The sequence below is a fragment of the Dendronephthya gigantea genome, unplaced genomic scaffold (genome assembly GCF_004324835.1).
Source record: "Dendronephthya gigantea isolate DGI-Jeju-01 unplaced genomic scaffold, DenGig_1.0 000015F, whole genome shotgun sequence".
In the NCBI taxonomy this organism is placed as follows: Eukaryota; Metazoa; Cnidaria; class Anthozoa; order Malacalcyonacea; family Nephtheidae; genus Dendronephthya; species Dendronephthya gigantea.
In genome coordinates, this window is record NW_021163025.1 from 2,708,710 (window position 1) to 2,732,144 (window position 23,435).

The 23,435-nt window shown below is 40.7% G+C and overlaps 2 protein-coding genes across 2 annotated transcripts; one reads left to right on the forward strand and one right to left on the reverse strand.

Moving 5' to 3' along the window:
• Window positions 1–61: 61 nt before the first annotated feature.
• LOC114520294 (nucleoporin GLE1-like) lies at window positions 62–2,316 on the reverse strand. The gene is made up of 2 exons (XM_028540529.1): window positions 850–2,316; window positions 62–773 (listed from the first exon to the last, which is right to left on the reverse strand). Exons 1-2 carry the CDS (start codon window positions 1,744–1,746, stop codon window positions 96–98), a joined length of 1,575 nt encoding a protein of 524 aa, XP_028396330.1. The 5' UTR covers window positions 1,747–2,316; the 3' UTR covers window positions 62–95.
• A 353-nt stretch (window positions 2,317–2,669) lies between these two features.
• LOC114520284 (usherin-like) lies at window positions 2,670–23,313 on the forward strand. Its single transcript, XM_028540518.1, is given in 38 exon segments — window positions 2,670–3,319; window positions 3,567–3,868; window positions 3,978–4,047; window positions 4,193–4,466; window positions 4,577–4,764; window positions 4,837–5,061; window positions 5,152–5,263; window positions 6,171–6,497; window positions 6,586–7,499; window positions 7,623–8,794; window positions 8,934–9,233; window positions 9,385–10,770; window positions 10,870–10,956; window positions 11,099–11,398; window positions 11,491–11,585; window positions 11,588–12,626; window positions 12,747–13,028; window positions 13,115–13,387; window positions 13,618–13,911; window positions 14,043–14,560; window positions 14,647–14,946; window positions 15,024–15,090; window positions 15,193–15,307; window positions 15,418–15,499; window positions 15,571–15,637; window positions 15,712–15,774; window positions 15,857–15,932; window positions 16,074–16,161; window positions 16,244–16,699; window positions 16,811–17,059; window positions 17,061–18,407; window positions 18,409–21,233; window positions 21,410–21,615; window positions 21,719–21,898; window positions 22,012–22,095; window positions 22,175–22,431; window positions 22,770–22,892; window positions 23,032–23,313. Coding segments are annotated over 38 exon segments (15,273 nt in total). The 5' UTR covers window positions 2,670–2,879; the 3' UTR covers window positions 23,122–23,313.
• The last annotated feature ends 122 nt before the right edge of the window (window positions 23,314–23,435 follow it).

Consider the following 23,435-nt stretch of genomic DNA (forward strand, 5'->3'; position numbering starts at 1 on the left):
AGCATAAAAACACCTGTCTGGCATTTAATCATTTAAATGTAAGGCATTTCACAAAAAAACACAGCAATTTCACTCTCTGACTAGGTACAAATAAACTAGAAGTGTCCACTCTGCCACCAACGTTCTGTAAGGTAACCTTTTGGTACGGCAATCTTTTGTGTTTTCACACATTCATCTAAGAAGTCTTTAAATCTCTGAACAGGAGCTTTTTTCTTTGCTGGTGTTACCTCATCCATTGCTGGGATAAAATCTTTGAATAACATAAGAAGCAATTTCTGAAATTGTTTACCGTATTGTTTCATTAGGAGGTGTCCTGCAACTTTGATAAATTCGTATAACATGGTAGCAGTGATGCTTGGATAAGGTTTGAGGTTGAGGGTCCTGGCTAGCCAGGTCCAACCCTTGTCGATACCATGAGGATGGTCAGACGTGGTTGCCCCTTTCGATGTAACCACTGCAGCATAGAGCTGGACGGTTCCAGAGAACTTCTTCAAAAAATGATCCTCATCTTCAATTTTGTCATTGTTGACAGAGTAACCCAAAGCTTTGTGGAAATCATTGTTCGACTGGCCTTCAACTTGGGGCATGTAGTAGGGAACAAGGTATGGGTAACTTCTATGGAAATGGGCCAAAATAAGCTGACCAACATCTGGGAATGCAGACCATATTCCAACCATGACTGCTGCATAGAGAAATGCAGATTGAGGGTTTGATGACACTTGTTGGGCACCTTGCATAACCAGCTTTTTGGCCACCAGATCTTTGCAATATATCTAATAGAAAGAAAGCAAATTTTAAGGACATTGAGATTGATACGAGAAGTGGATAATCTATCAAAATCTATCATACCATAGCACTTGGATGATTTTTGCAGTTTACTCTCTTCCCTCCAACTTCAACGTTACCTCCAGACAATAGTTTCACAAGACGAAGTATTTTGTCATTTAATTGACTTGGCGAATGAGCTGAGAGTGCATTGATTGGAGTATTGACAGCTTTTTGCAGATCAAATTTATATTTTGTTTGTGTTGAATCTGAAATGAATTCTTTATATGATGCCTGAACCGTTGACAAATGTTCTTGCAATGTTGTGTACTCTTCTAAAGTGTTTGTAGAAATAAATTGTAAAAGTTTCTGAGATGATACTTCATTGCCTTTGCTGATGTCTTTGGTAGATTCTGTAGACAACTTATTTTTATGATCTGCACTTATTTCTTTTTCAGAAGGAATTATATCTCTTTCTCTTGCTTTTTGTTCTTGGAAACGTTTTTGCTCTTGTTGTTCGTGTTTTATTGCCTCAAGCTTAATTTTCTCCTCTTCTTCTAATTCTCTCTTTTTCAACTCGTTTACTGCTTTTTCATGCGCTTCCTCTAAAATGGTTGTAACCTTAGCATCAATTGAGAAAGTAACTTGTATCAACTTATTCATAAACTCAGAATAAGTCTTTGCATTTGAAGGATCATCAACTGCCTCACTGTCAACTACAGCACGTCGGCCTTTTGTAACTATTTCATTTAACATTGATGAGATCTCTTCATAAACTTGAGCATCAACAAATGACATATTTTTAGAATCAGTGAATTTCTGTTCAATTACTTCAACGTTTTTTAAAACATGTTGGTATAGTGAGGAGATTTTTGTCTTTAAATTTTCCACAACAGCTCTTCTTTCCTCCCTTTCTATTGCTAAAAAGTTTTCTTCTGCCAGAGTTCTTGTCAATATTTCATCCAATTTTACTCCATACATTTTTGCCTTTGTTTATCAAGTTCAATTTTCAATCTTTGCAACTCTTCTTCATTTTGCTGTTTTAATTCCTTTATCTTTTCTTCATAGTCTCTCTTCTCCTCAGCTAAGGATTCCTGTTTACTCCTCAACGTGTTTTCAGTATCTTTCTTTAAATTTTTGAACCGTCTGTCAAATACGTGTTTCCGTTTCGCCTTCCGTTGTTCCACATCTCCGCGACACTCCTCGTGATATTCTTTTATGCTAAGTTTACTTTCAACATCATAATTTATCGGAATCTCAAACAAATCATCGTTCTTCTTTAAACTATCAGAGAGCTCTGTCTTAGAGGTAAATTCCGTTCCATTCTCTATTGTTGGCATCGTATTAGATTCATTTTCCTCTAAATATAAGCTTGCAAATGATTCATTCAAAAATGACTGAAAGGAGCACGATAGTTGCTTTGACACTTCATCATTTATCTGCCAATCTTCATCATATGATAACTGCCCTTTGGAGGTAGATCTAAGTCCATATATTGTGTCATTTAAAAGTTCTTCTTCGCTCCTCGACGCTGCCATGTTTGATAATAAATACCGGTTATAACACGCGTGGTGTCCACGCGTGAAAGAACCAAATTAATTATTATAATAATCAATAAACGGTATTTAATTAATACTAATCAGGCTCTTGGAATGTTTCATAAGAATCTCGCTCAGTTAACAGTTTTATTTCCAATTTATAAACGGTTTTTATGACTATTGTTTTCACAAGAGCAGAAAAGATTGTTAGTTCTACCCTAGTTGCTAAAGAATGTTATATTTTACTTGCCAACAAGTTTATTCAGGTAAACAAACGAATATTTTGAAAGTTAGGTTTTGGTAACCAAGGGTGGTGCTTAGCGCAGTTTTAACCAATCAGATTGTAAGATTACCAACTGCGTTTGTGTTCATAGCGTCGAGTCACGAAGGAAAAGCTCAATTGACTAAACTAAAATAATTCGTTATTTGCTTGCATTCCGATAGAGTTAAACTACGAGATCAACTGTTTTTTATCGCAATGTAACGAGGTTTTAAACTAAATTGAGTAAAATTTTGGAGAGCGTCTTCACACGCGGAGAATACATTGAAGAACGTATCACGCTTGCTTATTCAAATATGGGACGTATTGCTCATTTGCTTGTTCTTTCGCTCCTGTTTTTCTGCGGTTTTTCGCGAGTTAATGGTTACTTTCTACAACTCAAAGACTTTGCTAGAAATAGCGAAATAAAAGCTTCGTCGACCTGTGGCGAGACTGAAACAAGATATTGTGATCCAAAGGAAATCCCCAAAGGTTGCACTAAATTTAAGATTTGCAAGTCTGGATGTTGTCCAACCTGTGGCAAGGCTCCACCAAATGGATTTTCTTTAACAGATGATGAAAGAAGATATAGTAATATATATGATGGTCAACCAAGACCAGGATCCAATAAGAATTCCTTAGGTTTTGATGCACGGAAAGGATCTTATATAGATATTGCCAGGTTACGTCCAGTTGACCACAAAAAAAAAGGGTTTACCATCTGCCTTTGGGTTAACCAAACCCTCGGAAATAAAGGGTATGTGAGAGTAACAAACCTTAATTAGAATGAGTGATCTACCTTTGCTTGTTGCAAGTTCATAATTAGAACTTGTATTAGTGGTAATTTCTTGTTCAATTGATCTATATAATAGTCCTTATTCAATTTGTACTAAGAGGATTTTAATGCCCCAAAATCAAGCACTTGTAGCATTCTATTTGAAAGGATGAATTCAATTGAAAATTATGAGACTAAAGATTTCTCTTATTCTTTTTTAATTTTTCAGAACAATATTTACAAAGTCACCTTTGATATCAACTTCAGTGATATATGGCATTGTGCTTGAAAATTTCATCATCACTCTATATTATACACCTGAAGGTTCCAATAATACTCAGGATATCAAGTCTGTCTCCCCTCTTGCTAGTCAATATCCAAATGATCCTCAGGGGTGGCATTTTATATGTGTAATGGTCATTGATACAAAACTATCATATTTTTTGGATGGAGAATATGTTGGAATGAAAACTTTAAGAAATAACATAGCTGATGTGAATGGCAGAGCTCAGATTGGCCAGATGTTTGCTAGTATGTATATAATTTGTAATAGATTATTATCGTGTACTTCCTCACATAAAGATAGGATATGTACTTGTTACTATAAAAGATGTAATTTATCCTATTTCTTATATTTTAGGTGATAAACCAAATAACTATAGTGGTCTTATGCAAGATATATATTTCTATAACAAAGCTCTAACCAACAGGTAGCTTGAAGTAATTATATAACTATAACATTTTAGTTCAAGTTGTTATAATATTGCACCTTAATTGCTTCACATATGATATCATTTGGTTGTGTATTGTCTGCTTATAGTTGTGTCCTAGTAATTATAATTTTCTATCCCACAGGGAAGTAACGGAAGTCTACACAGGGACCTTTCCAAGTACATACATTTTATCAGGATGCAGATGTCCACCTATGCACCCAAAAATTTCTTCAGCGTTACCAGGTAGAAAGTGTGCAAAGAACGGTGATAAGACACAGACAGATCTGGCGGACAGACTTGCAGACACAGCTCATCCAATTGAGTTTGCAACAGATGGTGACTCATTGAGTCACTGGTTGTCTCAAGATACTGAACAAGTTACCATTGATGTTGATTTGATGTATGGGGAATTACAGGTCAGTAAAATGTGAAATATTTTCATGGTATTGATTCCAAAAATTACAAAGTTAAAGGAAGAAAAAGAGAAAATGTTAAATTTTTTTAATTCTATTTCATCTTTGATTAGGTGTTTCATGTTATCCATGAGTTTTATGGCCCAATTCCTGCGGCTATTATCCTTGAGCGTTCCAATGACTATGGAAGAAGTTATAGACCATGGCAGTACTATGCTGTTGATTGTCAGAAATCATTTGGTATGCTAAACAATGGTCCTTTAGGTCAACCAGACTCAGTTAACTGCTTAAGGACACCCAGGTAAAATATTTGACTAACAACTGACTAACAATCTATAGTAGATTCATTCACCGAGATTTTCCATCTCCTTAGTTTGGAAAATACCGGAGAAACAATATCATTCAGACCAAACAATCCTGGAGCCAAAAATGTGCCATTAAGACCATACGGAGGATCATGCACAAGCTTGCATTGCTCGCCAAAACTTCTGAATTTCCTTCGTGCCACTAACGTTAGGATCAGCTTCTATAATCATACGATGTTTTCCGACTCCATGAAAAAGTATTTTGGCTTATCTAAGCTCGTGATTACTGGACGGTATGTTATTTCTGAGACGTGCTTTATTGACCTGTGATATGGTAACGTAATTGGCACATACAGTATAATATTTTGTTCCAATCATTCCAGGTGTGAATGTCACGGTAATGCGGAAGTTGCGAGATATCTTCCCAAAAACGAAACGAACAACGGAACTTGTGTTTGTGAATGTAAACCATCGACCTTTACTGAAGGAGATAAGGTGATTTCATTTTTTAACAAAAACATGTTTCTCAAACACAAACCACGGCATTTGTTGTAGAATACCACCTACACTGGACCATGACGTTTGAGATATCTTTCTCAGGTAGTTCAGACACAACCACGACAGTTTATTGTAGAATACTACCTACACTGGATCACCACGTTTGAGATGTCTTTCTCAGGTAGTTCAGGCACAACCACGACAGTTTATTGTAGAATACTACCTACACTAGACCACCACGTTTGAGATATCTTTCTCAGGTAGTTCAGACACAACCACGACAGTTTATTGTAGAATACTACCTACACTGGACTATCACGTTTGAGATATCTTTCTCAGTTAGTTCAGACACAAACCACGACTGCTTATTGTAGAATACTACCTACACTGAACCACCACGTTTGAGATATCTTTCTCAGGTAGTTCAGACACAAACCACGACTGCTTATTGTAGAATACTACCTACACTGAACCACCACGTTTGAGATATCTTTCTCAGGTAGTTCAGACACAAACCACGACTGCTTATTGTAGAATACTACCTACACTGAACCACCACGTTTGAGATATCTTTCTCAGGTAGTTCAGACACAAACCACGACTGCTTATTGTAGAATACTACCTACACTGAACCACCACGTTTGAGATATCTTTCTCAGGTAGTTCAGACACAAACCACGACTGCTTATTGTAGAATACTACTTACACTGGACCACCACGTTTGAGAGATCTTTCTCAGGTAGTTCAGACACATCCAGGGCAGCTTATTGTAGAATACTACCTACAATGGGTCATCACGTTTAAGATATTTTTTCATGTAATTCAGACACAAACCACGACAGTTTATTGTAGAAACAGTGAAACACGACGTGTCATATAACTTTTATATTGTTTCTACATTCAGTGTGACAGGTGTCAAGCCTTGTACAACAACAAACCGTTCAAACGGGGCACAAATTTCGCGGCTTATCCTTGTGTGAAGTGTGAATGTCACAACCATGCTACTAGTTGCTACTATAACCAGGCATCAGACCCATTCCCTAACGACCGTGCTAAGGGCGGTGGTGGCGTGTGTTCTGAATGTCAACACAATACCGTTGGTAAAAACTGTGAGTCGTGTACGGCGGGGTTCTACCGGGAGCCTGGGAAAGCTTTAAACGATACTGACGTGTGTACGCCGTGTGGATGTGCAGGACCTGGGGTGAAGTCTGGCAAACAAGATTGTGTTAAGGTATACATGAAATACTGTGAAGTGATTTGTGAGATATTTCTTTGACCTTTTTATTATCACGATATAATTTATTTAATATGTATTTTAGGATGATTCTGATACTACAGTTCTTGCTGGTCAGTGTGAGTGTAAAGACAACGTAACTGGTAGATTGTGTACTCAGTGTAAACCTGGTTATTATGATCTTAAATCAACACATGACACTGGCTGTATTTCGTGTAACTGTGACGTCAGAGGAACTGTGGACGGTGACGTCACCTGTGACGCAGCTAGTGGTCAGTGCCGATGTAAAGCTAACGTGATTGGCCAACGATGTGACCAGTGTAAAGCCATGTTCTATAATTTAACCAGAGTTAATTCCGAGGGTTGTCAGCCATGTTTATGTAACATGTCAGGTTCTACGAGCCGTCTTTGTGATAAAACCAACGGTCAGTGCCCTTGTCGTAATACAGTTACTGGACGTCAATGTGAGCGATGTAAATTAGGCTTCCACACTTTGACTACTTCAGGCTGCCAATCCTGTCATTGCTCAGAACGTGGCACTCGGTTTGGGGCAGCAAAACGCTGTGACGTTGTTAGTGGTCAGTGCCAATGTAAAAACTATGTAACAGGATATACATGCGACCGTTGTAAACCGGGACATTACAATCTACGTCAGTCAAATGGCAATGGATGTACGAGGTGCCAGTGTGATAATAGGGGAACCTTAGGGGTATGTCATAACATTACAGGGGTATGTACGTGTAAGAGGAATGTCACGGGACAATTTTGTGACCAGTGTCCTAGAGGGTACTACAACCTTACCTCAAGTAATCCTAATGGTTGTCAAGCATGTGAATGTTATCGTAAAGGGACACAAGATGGTACAAAGAATAGTGATCTTCAATGCAGTAGCACTAGTGGTCAATGTTTGTGTCTTTCCAATGTGCGTGGTTTGAAGTGTGATCAATGTGACACTAATTATGTTTGGAATCAAGCAGGACAGGGTTGTGTTGCTTGCAGGTGAGGAACTAATTGATGTAGTAGAATTGTAATTCTTAAGTCAAATTGACTAATTATTGACCAGCATGACAACTGTGTTATATTCTGTGATCTCATGAATGAACTGTCTCTGTTTCTTCCCAGGTGTCATCTTCAAGGATCAGCCTCAACAACCTGTAATGCAACGGGATTTTGCACGTGTAAGAATGGCACGGGTGTTGGAGGGCAGTTCTGTGATGAATGTTTAACAGGATATCATAGTTTTACCTCAGGAAGCTGTACCTCATGTGATTGTAATAAAGCTGGAATAAAAAAAGATGGTTGTGACAGAGCAGGGTGTTATCATTGTAAAGAGAATGTCCAGGGAACCAGATGCGACACGTGTAAGCCTGGAACGAGGAGTTTGAAAGAGGAAAATACTTTTGGTTGTAGCGGAGTTCCGTCTCAACAAGGGCCTCCTTTTGTTCATGTGATATCCTCAACAACCTTGCGTGTCCTATGGGATCCCCCAGACAAGCCAAATGGGCTAATCACGAGCTACGAACTCTACCGAAATGGATCTCGAGTGTATACCGGCCTGCTACGAGAATTCAACGACACACGTCTTAGACCATATACATGGTATAGTTATCATATTGTAACGAACACAGATGGCGGAAGTGTACGAAGTTATGACGATGGTAAACTTTACCGTACGAAGGAAGATGTTCCCCAGGGTGTGTCCAGACCCAATATTTCAGATATTCAGCCCAGATCAGCCAAAGCAGTTTGGTCATATCCAACTACATCCAATGGAAAATTAACCTCGTTCTTTCTGGAGTCAACGAATCACAGAGATTTCAACACAATTGAACACTGCCGAGGCCTGGTGCTGAAATGTGATGTCATTAACTTAAGACCATTTACGGTTTATAATTTCACGATACGAGTTTGCACCTCCGTAGGATGCACAGTGAGTGAAGCGAAGACTGTTCTCACCAGTCAAACAGCTCCTGATAGTCAGCCTGCACCTAATCTGGTTCCTTTACCCGGTGGGACAAGTTTTGTTGTTTCATGGGATGAACCTGCGGAACCTAATGGTCGAATATTTCAATATGAGTTACTTAAACGACTCTTTCCTTCGCATCCAGATAACCGCGGGAAAGTGGCGTACAGGTCACACCCATTAGAAAATCCTGGAGCGGATAACTTAAGGAACACGACGATCCGTGGATTGATTCCTTTCACGTGGTACGAGTTTCAAGTTGTATCTTACACAGCTCAGGTCGCTGGTGATACTGCCAGTAACTGGACTAGAGGACGCACAGCTGAAGCAGGTGAGAACTGAAGAGGCTGTGATTGATTGATTGATTGATATCGGCTAACTTGTGAAATAACTGGAATCCGGTTTAAACGTTAATCTTCCGGTATCTTTCGGTATTTTAATATCTACTAAACTGTCTTATTTATTTTTAGCTCCAAGTGGAGAGAGCGCTATTCGGCCTCAATCTTATGCAGTGTCCAGCTCTAAAATTAACATCACGTGGCATCTTCCTTCTTCTCCACGTGGTATTATCATCACATCACGTGTATACATCTATACCAATGAAACGGCTTACTCAACACCAGTCCTAGAGCAGACTGCAAATTTGACATCTAGCGTTGTGGTCAGCGGACTTCAACCTTACACTGTCTACAAGTTTACGGTGACGTCGTGTAATAGTGTTGGATGTACTAAGCATAGCGCGGAAACTCGAACTAGGACGCTTCCATCAGGTACAGTAACATGAAGTAGTTGACCGAGTACGCTCAATCTTGGTTGATGCTAACCACATTGTTGTATGCTAATCTCCATAGAGTTCTGTAATGCTAATCTCATTTGAATCATGGTAAGTCCATAATTAATAAATAATTCGTGTTTTTTCAGCACCATCCGGCCAGTCACCTCCCACTGGCGAACCACTCAACTCAACTCACGTTGTTCTAAGATGGAAACTCCCAACGAATCCCAATGGACCCGTTCCTCCTGAATATCACCTGACTCGTTCCCATGCTTCATTTTATTACCCACCAATCAACGCCATCAAAGGCGCGTACTTTCCAGGTCATGGATACTATTTGCTGAGCCAATCTACAATCCCAGAGGGCCCTAGTACCGTCGTAGATTTCTGGTTCAAGACTGGATTCTCCGATGGTTTGATCATTTTCTTAGCTTCAGTCACACAGGATGATTTCCTGGCTGTTGAAATAAGAGATGGTAGACCTTGGCTCATATTTGATCTTGGAGTTGGCAGTGCTGAAACAACTGTCAAGAATTCACCCAAGTTTAACGATAAGAAATGGCATTTTGTTGCAATAACTCGCTCTCGTCGTGTTGGCGAGATCACCGTTGACAGCGTTTTTGTTGGTCGTGTCGAAAGTCCAACGGGTGCGTCGTATCTTGGTAAGAATACCGGTGTTTATATCGGAGGACTGAAATCTGGACTTACCCTGAAGAAAAAGATATTGGACAATGTCGACAGCCTCAAGAATAGCAATAATTTCATTGGTTGTCTGAAAGATTTGCGTCAGCAGAAGAAACGCGTCATCTTAGATAACGCTGTTGAGAAAGTGAGTGTGGAACCCTTGTCCAGCGGCTGTCCTAAAGATCACGAGACAGGATTTTATCTTAAAGGCGGAGGTTACTTGAGTTTAAGGAAAGGTTTATTCACAGGTGGAAACATATATAAATTTTCGTTTGAGTTTCGAACAGTCTACACATCGGGTATGTTAATGTTTGTTTATGGCGAGAAGTCTGGGAACGATACTTATCTCACAGTTAGTTTGGATTCTGGCGACATCCGGGTAATTTATCAAACGAGTTGTTGCTATGGAAACATAACAATCGTGCCATTACAAGAAGTATGCGATGGTGGCTGGCATACACTAGAATTCATCAACTTTGCAGGAATCTACTCCATCATTGAGGTGGACGGAAAAACAAATACAACTATCAATATTGCTAAGCTTCGTGTCACGTCAGAGCTTTACTTTGGAGGCCTGCCTTTCGGGTCACTTGCTGCCCAGAAAGCAGGCAGTTTTGGGCTGAATACGGACTCGACATTTGGCGGATGTTTCAGGAATATTAAAACTCCAAATGAAGTGGATATTTTGAGAGATGTTGCTTCGGTTATGAATGTCGACTTGGGTGGATGTCCCACGAGAAGACGAGTGAATAGCAGCTTTGCTGAAGGTTGTAAGAATGAGACTTCAAACCTGGTGTATGTCGGCTCAGAGGAGAGTTTAGTTGATGGACAACTTTCTTCATTCACAGGTAATATTTTCTATGTTCAGTTATTTACATTAATTCATTGAGCCAGGAGTTGATGTTCAGGAGCTGATGTTCAGGAGTTGATGTTTATCTTTTTTTTAGATTATTTATATCGTGTTGAGAGCAAGCAGCCTGGAACTGAGGGGGGTGGAGCGAGTTCTTGGTTTGTTCTTCGTAGTGGTGAAGGAGGTAGGAATATATCTGATAACCCTCCCCCCTGTGTCCGAGCCTTGGTTCTTGTAATATGGAGCTGCCTCAGTCCGCCTTCACGTCTGTTGCATGCGAGTTCTTGCTGTTTGAGTTCACCAAACATATTGTCGTTGATCTTTAGCTCCCGAATTCTATCGCCCTCCGAGTGACGTCATTCCATTGAACGGTGGACGTTCCACGCGTGTTACCTGGCAACCACCACAGGTCTACCGTGGCGTGTTACGCGGTTATATCTTGCGAGCTTATCACGTTCGAAACTCCTCCGTCCGACCAGTTGAGATGGTGCTTAATGATATCAGTGTTGTCAATGCCACACTCAGTGGACTGGAACCCTACACTTGGTATGACGTTAGAGTAGCGGCGTTTACTAACGGGGGAACTGGAGAGAGTCCAGGCAAAGAAGTTCGTACATTAGAATCTGGTAAGAAATAAAAATCTTTCTCAAAGATTGAGCTGCTTCTTTATACAGATATTTTGTTTTAAATTTGTGATGAATTTTTTGCGTGTTTCTAGTGCCGCAAGGTGTTCAATCCCCAGACGTTCAACGTTATCCACATTCTCTACTGATATCCTGGGGAGTACCTAGAAAACCTAACGGTGTTATTAATTCCAATACCGGCTGACTATCAACAATACCGAGGTCTACGGTGGATTAAACCAAACCTTCAATCAAACTGGCCTAGGTGTTTATACCCGTCATGTGATCCAAATGACAGCTTGCACTAAGATTGGCTGTGCTTCGAGTGAGCCTGAGACATTCTACACAGCGGAGATACCACCGCAAGGGCTCAGTCCCCCAGGCGTGCGAATTTTAGGAGCTCACCGCGCTGAGGTCACGTGGAAGGAGCCTGGAATTAGAAACGGTATTATACGTGGTTACCAAATACTTGTTACAGGTGGCCATAGTTGGGAAACGTTAGTTTTAAATGGCACTGCAGATCAACGATTGATTGAAATTACTAATCTTACTGCTGGAACCTGGTACTCATTTCGTTTGAAAGCCATCAATGGAGGTGGAGCCACCATAAGTTTACCAACCAGACGAAGAACAGTTGAGAGCAGTCCTGAAGATATTCCACCGCCATTGGTTCGAGGTCTGAGCCCGTATAGCATTCTGGTAACGATATTGGAGCCAAGGTTACCCAATGGTAACATCACTCGTTATGAACTTCATGAAGTGATTGGACGAGATGAAGTTCCAGTGTTGAATGAAACATCAATAATGAACTATACGAAGGATGGACTAACTCCTTATACCCGGTATTACTTCAGAACAACCGCTTGTACAGCTAAAGGTTGTGGCAGTAGCGTGGTTGGAAACGGAACAACACTCGAGGCGACGCCTAATGGAACTGTCAGTTTAAACGTGACAATTGTTAACTCCACAAGTGCGCGTGCTCAGTGGAGTCCAGTCCACACGCCAAATGGGATTGTCTATTATAACCTGGTTGTCAGCGGCGAGTTTTTAATCCATGGAACGTTTACGACTGAGAATGATACTCGTGTTGTAGCCAGAGTCGTTCATCCACTTCAAGAGATGTTATTCACCGAATTATTGCCTTTCACGTCATTTGTATTTCAAATCAATGCTTCGAACTCAGCTGGGTATATTCTTAGTAACATCGTGCAAGGCAGAACTGGACAGGGAGGTAAGTAAAATATGAAGCTGTAGTTTGTTTATCAACTACCTGATACAAGTAAAAAATTACCATGTACTACCTCAGATAATCATTAAAACTCTCAGTGAAATGACAAATTTTATCTTCCAGCTCCTCTGGGTCTAACAGCTCCAAATGTAACAGTCCTTAACTCCACATCAGTTGAGATAACCTGGCTACCACCAGCACGCAAGAATGGTATCTTACTGTTCTACGAAATAATGAGACACAACCTTGATTCTGGTGTCAGAAAGATTGTTAATGCAAGTATTCAGTTCTCTCTGGTTATGACTGATATGAAACCTTACCTGATGTACGGCTTTCAGCTCGGAGCTAGCACGATGGGCGGTAAAACCTGGAGTGATGTCACTGAAGTGAGAACGTTTCAAGATGGTACGTTTGAAATTTGAATGTTCAGATATTAATGTTCGACAACAGACGAGTATTCAACGCGTATTTCTATCTGTTGTGTCTTTTAGTTCCCACTCCTCTGGATCCTCCAACAATTCCTCAGATTAATTCGCGAGATCTTGTGGTGACCTGGGACGAGGCAAGCGAACCAAACGGCATCATTATTCACTATATACTATACAGAAATAACACAAATCGTACAAAAGTTGCTAACAATGTCACAAGATTGCGAGTGACTGGTTTGGAGCCATTCACTGTCTACGTATTCAGCGTTGCTGCTTGTACGGTTATTGGATGCAGTAACAGCTCACTTTCTCGGCCAGTCAGAACACTTGAAGATGGTAAATCTTTGTAATTCTCTTTAACGCTGTTCATTCTGCCAGGACGACGTTCATTCTGCCAGGACGACGTTCATTCTGCCAGGACGATGTCATTCTGCCAGGACGACGTTCATTCTGCCAGGACGACGATCACTCTGACACCGCAAGAACGACTACTTGCTACTTTTTTTCGAAAAACCCACGACCCGCAAATTTTTTTTTTATCTTTATCAATTATTATTTGTCTTTAGTTCCTGAAGGACAATCATCGCCAGTTCTTACCCACGCCTCGGGTCCCTACGTCATCATCCGCTGGTCTGAGCCAACAGTCACAAACGGCAAAATATCTGAATATATAATCGAACGAAGGTCAGCGTTGGATCTATTAGATGTGAGCTCAGTGGCAAGAGTATCTGCGAATCTCAGTAGAGAACACTTAGATAACACAGTCGTTCCGTGTTTGAAATACTATTATCGAGTGATCGCGTTTACAAAAGCCGGAGGTACCCCCAGTTCCTGGAGTAATATAACCACACAGGAAGGAGGTGAGTTAGTCATTCAACCCCCCGCCGCACCCTCGATGATTAGGATTTGAAGATATTTACGTTTTGGCCTCTTGAGAGTTACAAGACAATGTAATATATTTCTGGTTACCCAGCATATTCTTGTTTTTTAGCTCCCGAGTTTGTACCGAGGCCAACAACTAGGAGCCTGAACTCGACTGCTGTCCATGTCACGTGGTCGAAAGCTCGGTCCCAGTGTATCATAATTCACTATATTGTGCGCATCTTGGAGAACAATCGTAACTACAGTAAAATTGAAGCAAGTGATCCTCTGAATATCATCATCAGCGGACTTCTGCCATATAAAGTCTATAACATCGTGGTTGTAGCATGTACTGGCACTGCATGCCGGGAGAGTGATCCTAGTGACGTCAGGACCCAAACGGGGTTGCCTAGCGACCAGCCTGCCCCATCAGCGAGAGCTTTGAGTTCCACGAGTCTTCGAGTGACCTGGGAACCACCTTCTGTCCCCGGTGGTCGCATTCAAGAGTTTATTTTATACAGAAGAACATTGAGTGAACCTTTATCTGAGAATTTTACCATGACGTCATATGTAAAGATTCATTCCGGAGTTTTACCGCGAAGTTTTGATGATAAAGGACTGGGGATATTCTCTAAACAACAATACAAAGTAAGATGTGATTTCACGAGGTTGTAAATTTTGAGGGTAGAGTAAAGCTCATCCTGTAGAGCTGATCAATTTTATGTTCTTTGAAGGTGACAGTGGTCAACACACATGGCAATACAACGAGTGAAGATTCCCCCCCGTATCGTACGGGTCCTGTCCCACCCCGTGCGGGTGTGTTATTAAGCGGACAAGCTCTGAACCACACGAGTGTTTTGCTCAACTGGACTCTGCCAGAAGTGAAGCTTCTTCTAGGATATGTGCGCAGTTACGAAATCAGATATAAAGATATTGAAGCTGACCTTGAGTTTACCTTCACAAACAACCTTCCTGGCTCTGCGAGAAATGTTGTTGTCACTCCATTGACCCCAAGTAAAGATTACAGTTTCCAGGTTTGTTAATGATCGTTCTGACAGCTGTCCGCCTCGGACAAACAGTTTGGACTAACTTGCAACATGACATTTTCCAGGTCGTCTTGGACAATGGAGCAGGCACGAAATCCAGTAATGAAGTAATCGTGAGAACACAAGATGGAGGTAAGATTATCCAAAGAAATGTTGACTTACATCTTGCTATTGTATTATTCTCGCCGCTGTGCTGCATGCACGTTCTGCATTTTTCTAAATTGTTTATTTCAGCGCCAGAGGGTTTCGACAGACCAAATGTCAGGACTATAAACAGCACAGCAATTGAGGTTACTTGGTCATCTCCTAGAACTCCCAATGGACGAATCACAACCTATCATATTTATGCGTAAGTTGACTGCGTTTATGCGTAAGCCTTTCTCAAACATGCAAAGTGTTTATTCAAAGAGATTGAAGTAATGATTTTATCAGGATACTATACTTAAATTATTTTTATAGAAATTCTCAAAGAGTTGGCAGCACCTTGGCTCTGTACTTCAATATAACGTCATTGATTCCCTTCACAAATTATGCAATTCAGGTAACATTCTTGAAGCACATTCTCCAAGACAGTTTGATATTGTTTTCATAATATTGAATCATCCCTCCCAGGTGGAAGTATGTACAGTCTATACTTGCGTACGAAGTCTCTCAAGTAACACAAGAACTCTGCCTGCAGGTATTTCATCAATGTTTTAACACATTTTTATTCTGCGAGTTCACACATTGCTCACGTCTTGTTTTTTCATTTAGTTCCTGAATTCCTCGACTCTCCGATATTGTTTCCTGGAAGACGCAATATTCTGGTAACTTGGGGTGAGTGGATTGCATTTTCCTCGCTTCTAATACGAGTAGCCTAAATGATATTTTCTCTTCACTATTCTGTATTTTATTTTAGATCCACCGAGACGACCAAATGGTGTAATTCGTGAATATATCTTGTACAGACAAACTCCAAGTGTTTGTCCAACCAAGTAGGTTCTCCTATAGTTGTATTATTTTTCCTTATTTCACAATAATCGTGGTAATGATTGTGCAGTGAATTTCTAGTCAAAGGCAAGAGACAAAGCTGTGAATCTTTCATTAATATCCTTGATTTTCTCTTGTGTTTTTAGACCACCTCCCGTAAGACTCTGCACTTATATTGAGTGTCCTATTTCTGAAGAGCTTTGTGGTACTTCATGTTATAGTCCTAAAACAAAGGTAAAGTCACCTTACGTGACGGTAGACTGACACCCGATATCGTATGATTAGGACATTCAATGATAACAATCTCATGTTTTAGATTTGCTGTCAAGGTGTACTGTACGATAAAGAACCAGGAAAGATGTGTTGCGATGATAAATATGTAAAGAAACAATCCTCCAGTGATGTCTGCTGTGGTGGTCGTTTTTATGCACAAACAACTGATTATCAATGTTGCCATGGTAGCTATAAACTGGTCAAATCTGGTCAGGTTTGTTGCCAAGACAACCGTGGTTCTATACGTGTGGGTGACGGTAACGCTTGCTGTGATGGAGAACCATATTTCAACAACACGAAGTATTGTGTATGTGGAACCCTCTTCAATGATAACACAAGGAAATGTTGTGGTGGGAAAATAGTGGCACTTGTTCAAAAATGTTGCGGTGGGCCTGACTCTGGCGTCGTTTACACGGAGGACAGGGGGAAGAAGTGTTGTGGTAATCACTATGTTCCCATGTCTAGTTTGTGTTGTCAGTCTAATACAGGATCTTGGAAGGTAAGTTTACCATAACATTCTGCCTCACTCACGTTGAAAAGACGTTATATTGTTTGACAGGACAATGAATTTGATTTGTGAAACAGTGATTTTCCGTTCGATATTTTTTAGATCTACAACTACACGTCCGTTAGACAGCGACAAGATTCAGGTGACGTGTGCTGTGGAATGAACCGTATTTCCACTGGTTTGAGTTGTTGTAATGATCAGGGATTTAACGCAAGTACCCAGGTTTGCGCTGATAAAGAAGAATGTGGTAATGGTACTGTCTGTGACAAAACATCCAGAAATACAGCCTCGTGTAACCGTTGTAACTTCAATGTATTAACCTCACATTGTGGTCTCACTAAGGGATACTATCACTTCTACCCCACCCACCCCTCCTCCGCAGGATTGTGGCACATTCACGCAAGTGATATCAGGTAACTCTACACTACGTCATTACAACGATCAAAACTTGGAACCGTACACGGACTACGAGTATTATGTGGTTGTTTTCAACACCGAAGGAAATCTTTCCAGTCCATACTCAAGCAATAAAACTCTGATGGATTCACCTGAAGGTCTCGTTCCACCTACGGTTATCGTCCGGACTGCCAGGTCTATTGAAGTTCTATTCACTCCACCAAAGAAACCAAACGGAATTATTTCAGAATACAAACTGACCAGAGGTAACCTAAATTCAACCGTCAGAACGCTTGTGTACCGAGGACTCGAGTTATCTTTCCTGGATTCCAATGTTTCACCTGTCACCGGATATTTTTATATCTTCGAGGCGTGTACGACCCTGTGTTCGAATATTACCTCCAAAGCAATTTACACTCGGGAATCAACCCCGGAGAATGTCTACCCTCCAATATTGAAAGCATTGAGTGCGTACAGTATAGAGATCAGTTGGCAAACACCTGGTCGACCTAACGGGGTAATAACTGGTTACAACATAAGTCGAGTTAATAACAGTGGAGATATTGTCAGGCAATGGCGGGGATATAACATGGTTCATATTGATAACAGCTCTGATCTAAGACCTTTTACAAATTATACATACGTTATTACAGCGTGTACAAAGGTTGGATGTAGTGACGGGCCTCGCGGGTTTGTGATGACCCTCGAAGCCGCGCCTGAAACGGTTCAAAGGCCTGAGTTGCAGGTACGAAGTTCCAAGGAGATTGAAATAAACTGGGAAGAGCCTGCAGTATCTAATGGTGAAATAATCTGGTATACTTTATATCGTGATAATATATCAATATGTAATACCTCGAGAGAATGTAAGTTTTCCACCCCATCAACTGGGAAATATCGGTATTCTGATAAAGGTCTCAAGCCACACACAACGTACAGTTATATCATCGAAGCCAGTACACAAGCTGGTGCTACAAAAAGTGACGTAGCCCGTAGACAAACCCCGCAAGATTCTCCTGAATTAATACCCTCTCCTACACTAACCCCGCAAACCTCTGCGAGCATTCTCGTCACGTGGACAGCACCTGGTAACCCTAATGGTGTGATTAAGAACTATACTGTCATACAGGACACAGTGATAGAACACCCAGCAGGCGACAGTCTGAAATATCTAGTCTCGGGATTAAAACCTTTTACTAATTATAATTTCCAAATCAGAGCGTGTACGAGAGTTGGTTGTGGGATTGGTAACCGAAGTATGTCAAGAACACTAGAAGCAGCTCCTTCTGGTCAACCTCCTCCAAGCTCTGGTTGCCCAGAGCGACGAGGTTGTCCTAGTTAAATGGCGTGGACCACGGACTCCAAATGGTATAATTTTGAGCTATGAAATAGAACGGCGTTTAGCGTCCTCAACCTACAGTTTAGTGTTCCGAACTACTAAACCTTTTGTATGGCAGCTGCAGGACAGTCGTTTGTTACCATACCGAAACTACAGCTATAGAGTACGTGCAATCAATAGCGGCGGCAGCGTTCGAAGTGCCTGGGCAACTGTTCGTACAGGAGAAGGAGCTCCTAGCGGAGTTTATTCCCCCGTAATACATGTGTTAAATTCAACTGCAGTCGCAGCTTCCTGGAAGGAACCCCGTGAACCTAACGGAATTATTACCCTGTACGAACTCTATGCACAGGATATTGGTAGTTCTAGGAATAAGTTCCTAGTCGCAAGTAGTTCTCTTACAGAAAAAAATGTGACCGTGAGTGGACTGAATCCTAATACGGATTATCAATTTCAGCTTGCTGTTAGCACGGTTGGAGGGACTGGTTATAGTGGATGGAAACTGGCAGAAACGTTGGAAGCTCCACCCCTTGATCTCAGACCTCTGATTGCGTCCAAAGATAGCGATGGTAAAGGATTGAAATTTACCTGGCAAGAACCAAGTCAGCCAAATGGAGCGATAACAGACTATATTGTCTATTCCAATGGTGTTAAAGAGTACAGTGGTACTAAAAGAGAATTTCATTTGCCAGGACTTACACCATTCACATCATATACGTTCCAACTAGAAGCGTGTACCTCTGCAGGATGTACTAAAGGAAGTATCCAGGTTGTCACAACTGCTGAAATACCGCCAGATCTGTTGCAAGCACCCGAGTTTACCTCTGTAAATAGCACGTACGTTACACTAAAATGGCAGCCCCCGGTCCGTCCAAACGGTATAATTGTGTTATATCAAGTATTCAGAACAGACACTAAGTTTGCTGTTTATAACACGAGTAATATCAATATAACCTCGTATACTGACTCTCAAGTGCAACCTTATACTAAATATGGTTATACAATCCGAGCCATCAATTCTGCTGGTAAAACTGATTCACGGGTCGCGTTCATTACAACGAATCAAGCTGCCCCGGAGCTGGTTCACCCCCCGGTAATCATTGCTGTGACGTCAACAAGTGTGGAAATGTCATGGGCGCCCCCTGGAAAACTAAACGGAGTGGTTCGTTCGTATACTTTAAGACGTAATAACACCGTGGTCAATCATTGGGGATTTACGATTTTGAAGTATACTGATTCTTCAGTCAAACCAAATATTATATACGGCTACTGGTTGACAGTTTGTACAGAAGGTGGATGTTCTGATAGTGATAAGACTATTGTTAGGTCAGGTGAAGGTCAACCAGGGGCAGTCAGAGCCCCAAAGTTAACTGTCTTGTCAGCTATTGCTATCAGAGCTTCGTGGCAGCCACCAATAATATCAAATGGTGTTGTAATCCGCTATGAACTATATATGGATAATTCCCTGGAATACAATGGTACACGCATGTCTTACATCAAATCAGAATTGCAACCCTTTTCCTTACACAAATTTCATGTGGTAGCTTGTACTAAAAGTGGATGCACTGAAGGACCTTGGAACGAGGCGAGAACTCACGAAGCTGCTCCGGAAAGTCTCGCCGCGCCAACCTACACTATATTCGGTCCCAATGTCATAGAAATACGCTGGACAGAGCCAAGAAAACCAAATGGAGTCATATTGTATTACACCCTGCAAAGAAATGGCACATTGGTCTATAATGGTTCACGTCTAAGATATATTGACCAAAACATCGAACCATATACATATTATTCATACCAAGTGAATGCTTTTAACTTAGTCGGACATGTCTCAAGCCCAGTACTTCATACAGAACGTACCTCGCACGGCACGCCGGAGAATGTAACCAAACCAAACGTAACCCCCTTAAGTGGAACTGAAATACGAGTCACGTGGTCAGCGCCGTTAAAGCCTAATGGTATCATCAAGGTGTACTTCGTGTTATACAACAATTTCCCGGCTGTCAATGTTGGTTCTAACATGAGTTACATCGCAAGAAATTTGAAGTATTTTACTGATTATACTTTTCGTATACGAGCATGCACCAGTTATCCTTCGTCGTGCGCGGACGGTGACGTTGCATCCACGAAGACACTCGAGGGCGTCCCGAGTGGCCAACTTGCACCTGTTCTTCCAGATACGACTGTACAAGCGCGTTCTGTAATGGTGACCTGGAACGAGCCAAAATCACCAAATGGGAAGACATTAAGATATTTGGTTTATCGTAGTCAAGACAATGGTAATACTAGTGCCGAGATTTTTAGAGGTCTTGGCTTCAAATTTAATGATACTACAACGTTACCTTACAAGAAATATGGATACCGAGTGACCGCGGTTAATAGCGTTGGATTGGTGACTAGTGATTGGACGAGTGTCACAACGCGTAGTGACCTTCCTGAGCAAGTCTCAACCCCACGTATCCTAGCAGTAACTGAAACAACCCTTGTTGTAGCGTTCGATCCACCAGGTATACCCAATGGCGTTATTGTGAACTATATCGTGAGGCTAAACGATAAACCTGTCTCTGAAGGAACTCATCTTGAACGGACGATTAGAAATCTCGAACCTTTTGTAGAATACTCCTTGCAGGTGTATGCCTGCACTATTGTGGGATGCACAGGCGGTCAGGCAATTGCAGGCAAGACGGGCGCAGGAAAACCGAATACAGTTGAAGAACCAACATTTGGAGAAGTGACAGCAAATAGCATCGAAGTGAAATGGCGACCACCGCTCAAGCCTAATGGGGATGTTAAAAGGTATGAAATCTTCAGTATTTTTTAGAAAAGAGTCTAGGTTTTTGTCAGAGATAGTCAGATAGTTCAGGCATGAACCATGATAGAATGCTATCCACACTTTACCACGATAACTTTATCACTTCTATGATGGACCGTGCTCAAGTTGAAGAACTCAAATTGTTGTTTTACGTTTTTAGATATTCCGTTTTGTACAAGTTCATCTGTTCTGACAATTGTATCAGCAAGCGTTCAGTGTCTCAGACTGCCATTGATGTAGGCTTGAACACTACTTACGCTATCATCGACCTGGAACCTTACTCTATGTACGAGATTGTGATTCGAGTATTTAATGAGAAATATTCGGCTGACTCAGCGCCTGTTAGGAGGAGGACAGGACCGTCAGGTATGTTTAGGGTTTAGGAAGATTGTGTACTGTATATTTTCAGGTACTTTCAGTGGTATGAATTTTGAACTTTGCAATCCATTGTCGTTTCTCTATTTTCCAGCACCGGAGTATATTCGACTACCAGAAGCAAACCAAACTGGGAATGTAGTGATTGTTGATTGGAGTAAATCGTTCAAGCTAAATGGTCCTTTATTTGAATATAATTTATACGAGAATGATTTCCTAATCTTCCGTGGAACGAGTTCTAACAGTGGTCATTTGACAGGCCGAGTTGGGGAAGGTAAAGCAAGAACAGCTCAAACTCTAAATATTGGTCAGATATTTCTTTTGCTAAATAGAAGTTCAAAAATGATTACAAAAATATCGGCTAATGTGTTTCTTGAATTTCTCTAGAATATATCTATGTTGTTAGTGCAACAACAACTGTTAATGGAGAAAAGAAGACGATTAAATCACCTCCTTTTAACGTCAAGGGTGGTAAGTTTAGATTGTTTTCAGTATTATTCAAAATTTGGCGATGTTCAAAATATTTTACAAACGATCGTTTCCTTGCTAGTGCCTGTAACGGATCATCAAAGTCAAGATGATGATAACATATGGTATGAAACAGTTTGGTTCCTAGTCCTCATCGCTGTTCTCCTTATTCTTGTCGTGTTTTCGGTGGTTGCGCTGTGTTTACGGAGAACAAGCGGGGATAGGACGGTATTCGTGAGAGAACGTGATCCCTTGCCAGTAAGAGTGAAGTCACGTTCAGCGGCTGCATCGTTGTCAAGTAACTACACGCCAAGTGAAGCACATTTCAATCTTGCATTGGTAAGAAGAAAATACTCATTCAAACGATCTAAACATAGAGTAGGTTTTCATAGAGGCATGATTGGGGAAGTTAGAGAAGATTAAAAGGATTTTTTCATTATTTTATTCATCTCTAATCTTACCTCTGATATTCTTTGTAGTGTAGTTCTGTCTAATTCTCCTGTAATCTCCTCTACCCTCGTAGAAGAACTTATTGTATTCAATGGTTCTCCAAAAGCATTCATCGTTGTAAACTAGTATTACTTTATAGACAGTTTCTTCAAGACCTGGAGTAGGATACTATATTTTATGTTATGTTATAATAGAGCGTCTCTTTTATTCAAATTGTTGTGTTGCAGGTCGACCCTCAGGATCGAGGAAGTAGAGCTTCAACTTTCATTGGAGGATCAGAGAAAATGAGATATGAACAAGAAGATAGTATAGATTGGGAAGGATATGAAGGGAATGTATATAGTGGAAGGGTGAGTAAAATAACTATTGTTTTAGATAGTGTCTTTGGTCAGTGGTTAGAGCAACCATGCAACACCACTGCAACACGTTTATCTAGTTCCGATTAAAATCCTTGCTTTGGTATTTAGGCGTTTATTTTTCTTATTTAAGTACGATGACGAGAAGACTTGGAGTGATGATGATGAGGTTGACGCCTTCAGATCTATGAAATATCAGCCATTTACTGACACTAGATTGTGATACGCTTTGTCTGAAAACTGCGATGAAGAAATAAGTGGGCATTTAGAAGATAGGCTAAAACTACGTGATCAATAACTCAGTCGGCATTTAGAGGATAATCTAAATTTGTACAGTCACTTAACTTAACTTATATTTTTGTACATTTTTATTGTAATTTAGATGACGTTTTATATTAAAGTGACACTACATGAAGTATTTTATAAACTGCTGACGTGTCTTTAATTTCATCCTCAGTGGCGCGAACTCGCGGGAAGTTTTAAACTAAACATGGCGAAAATTTCTCTACTTGAACAAGTTTTCATTTTCTATTTAGT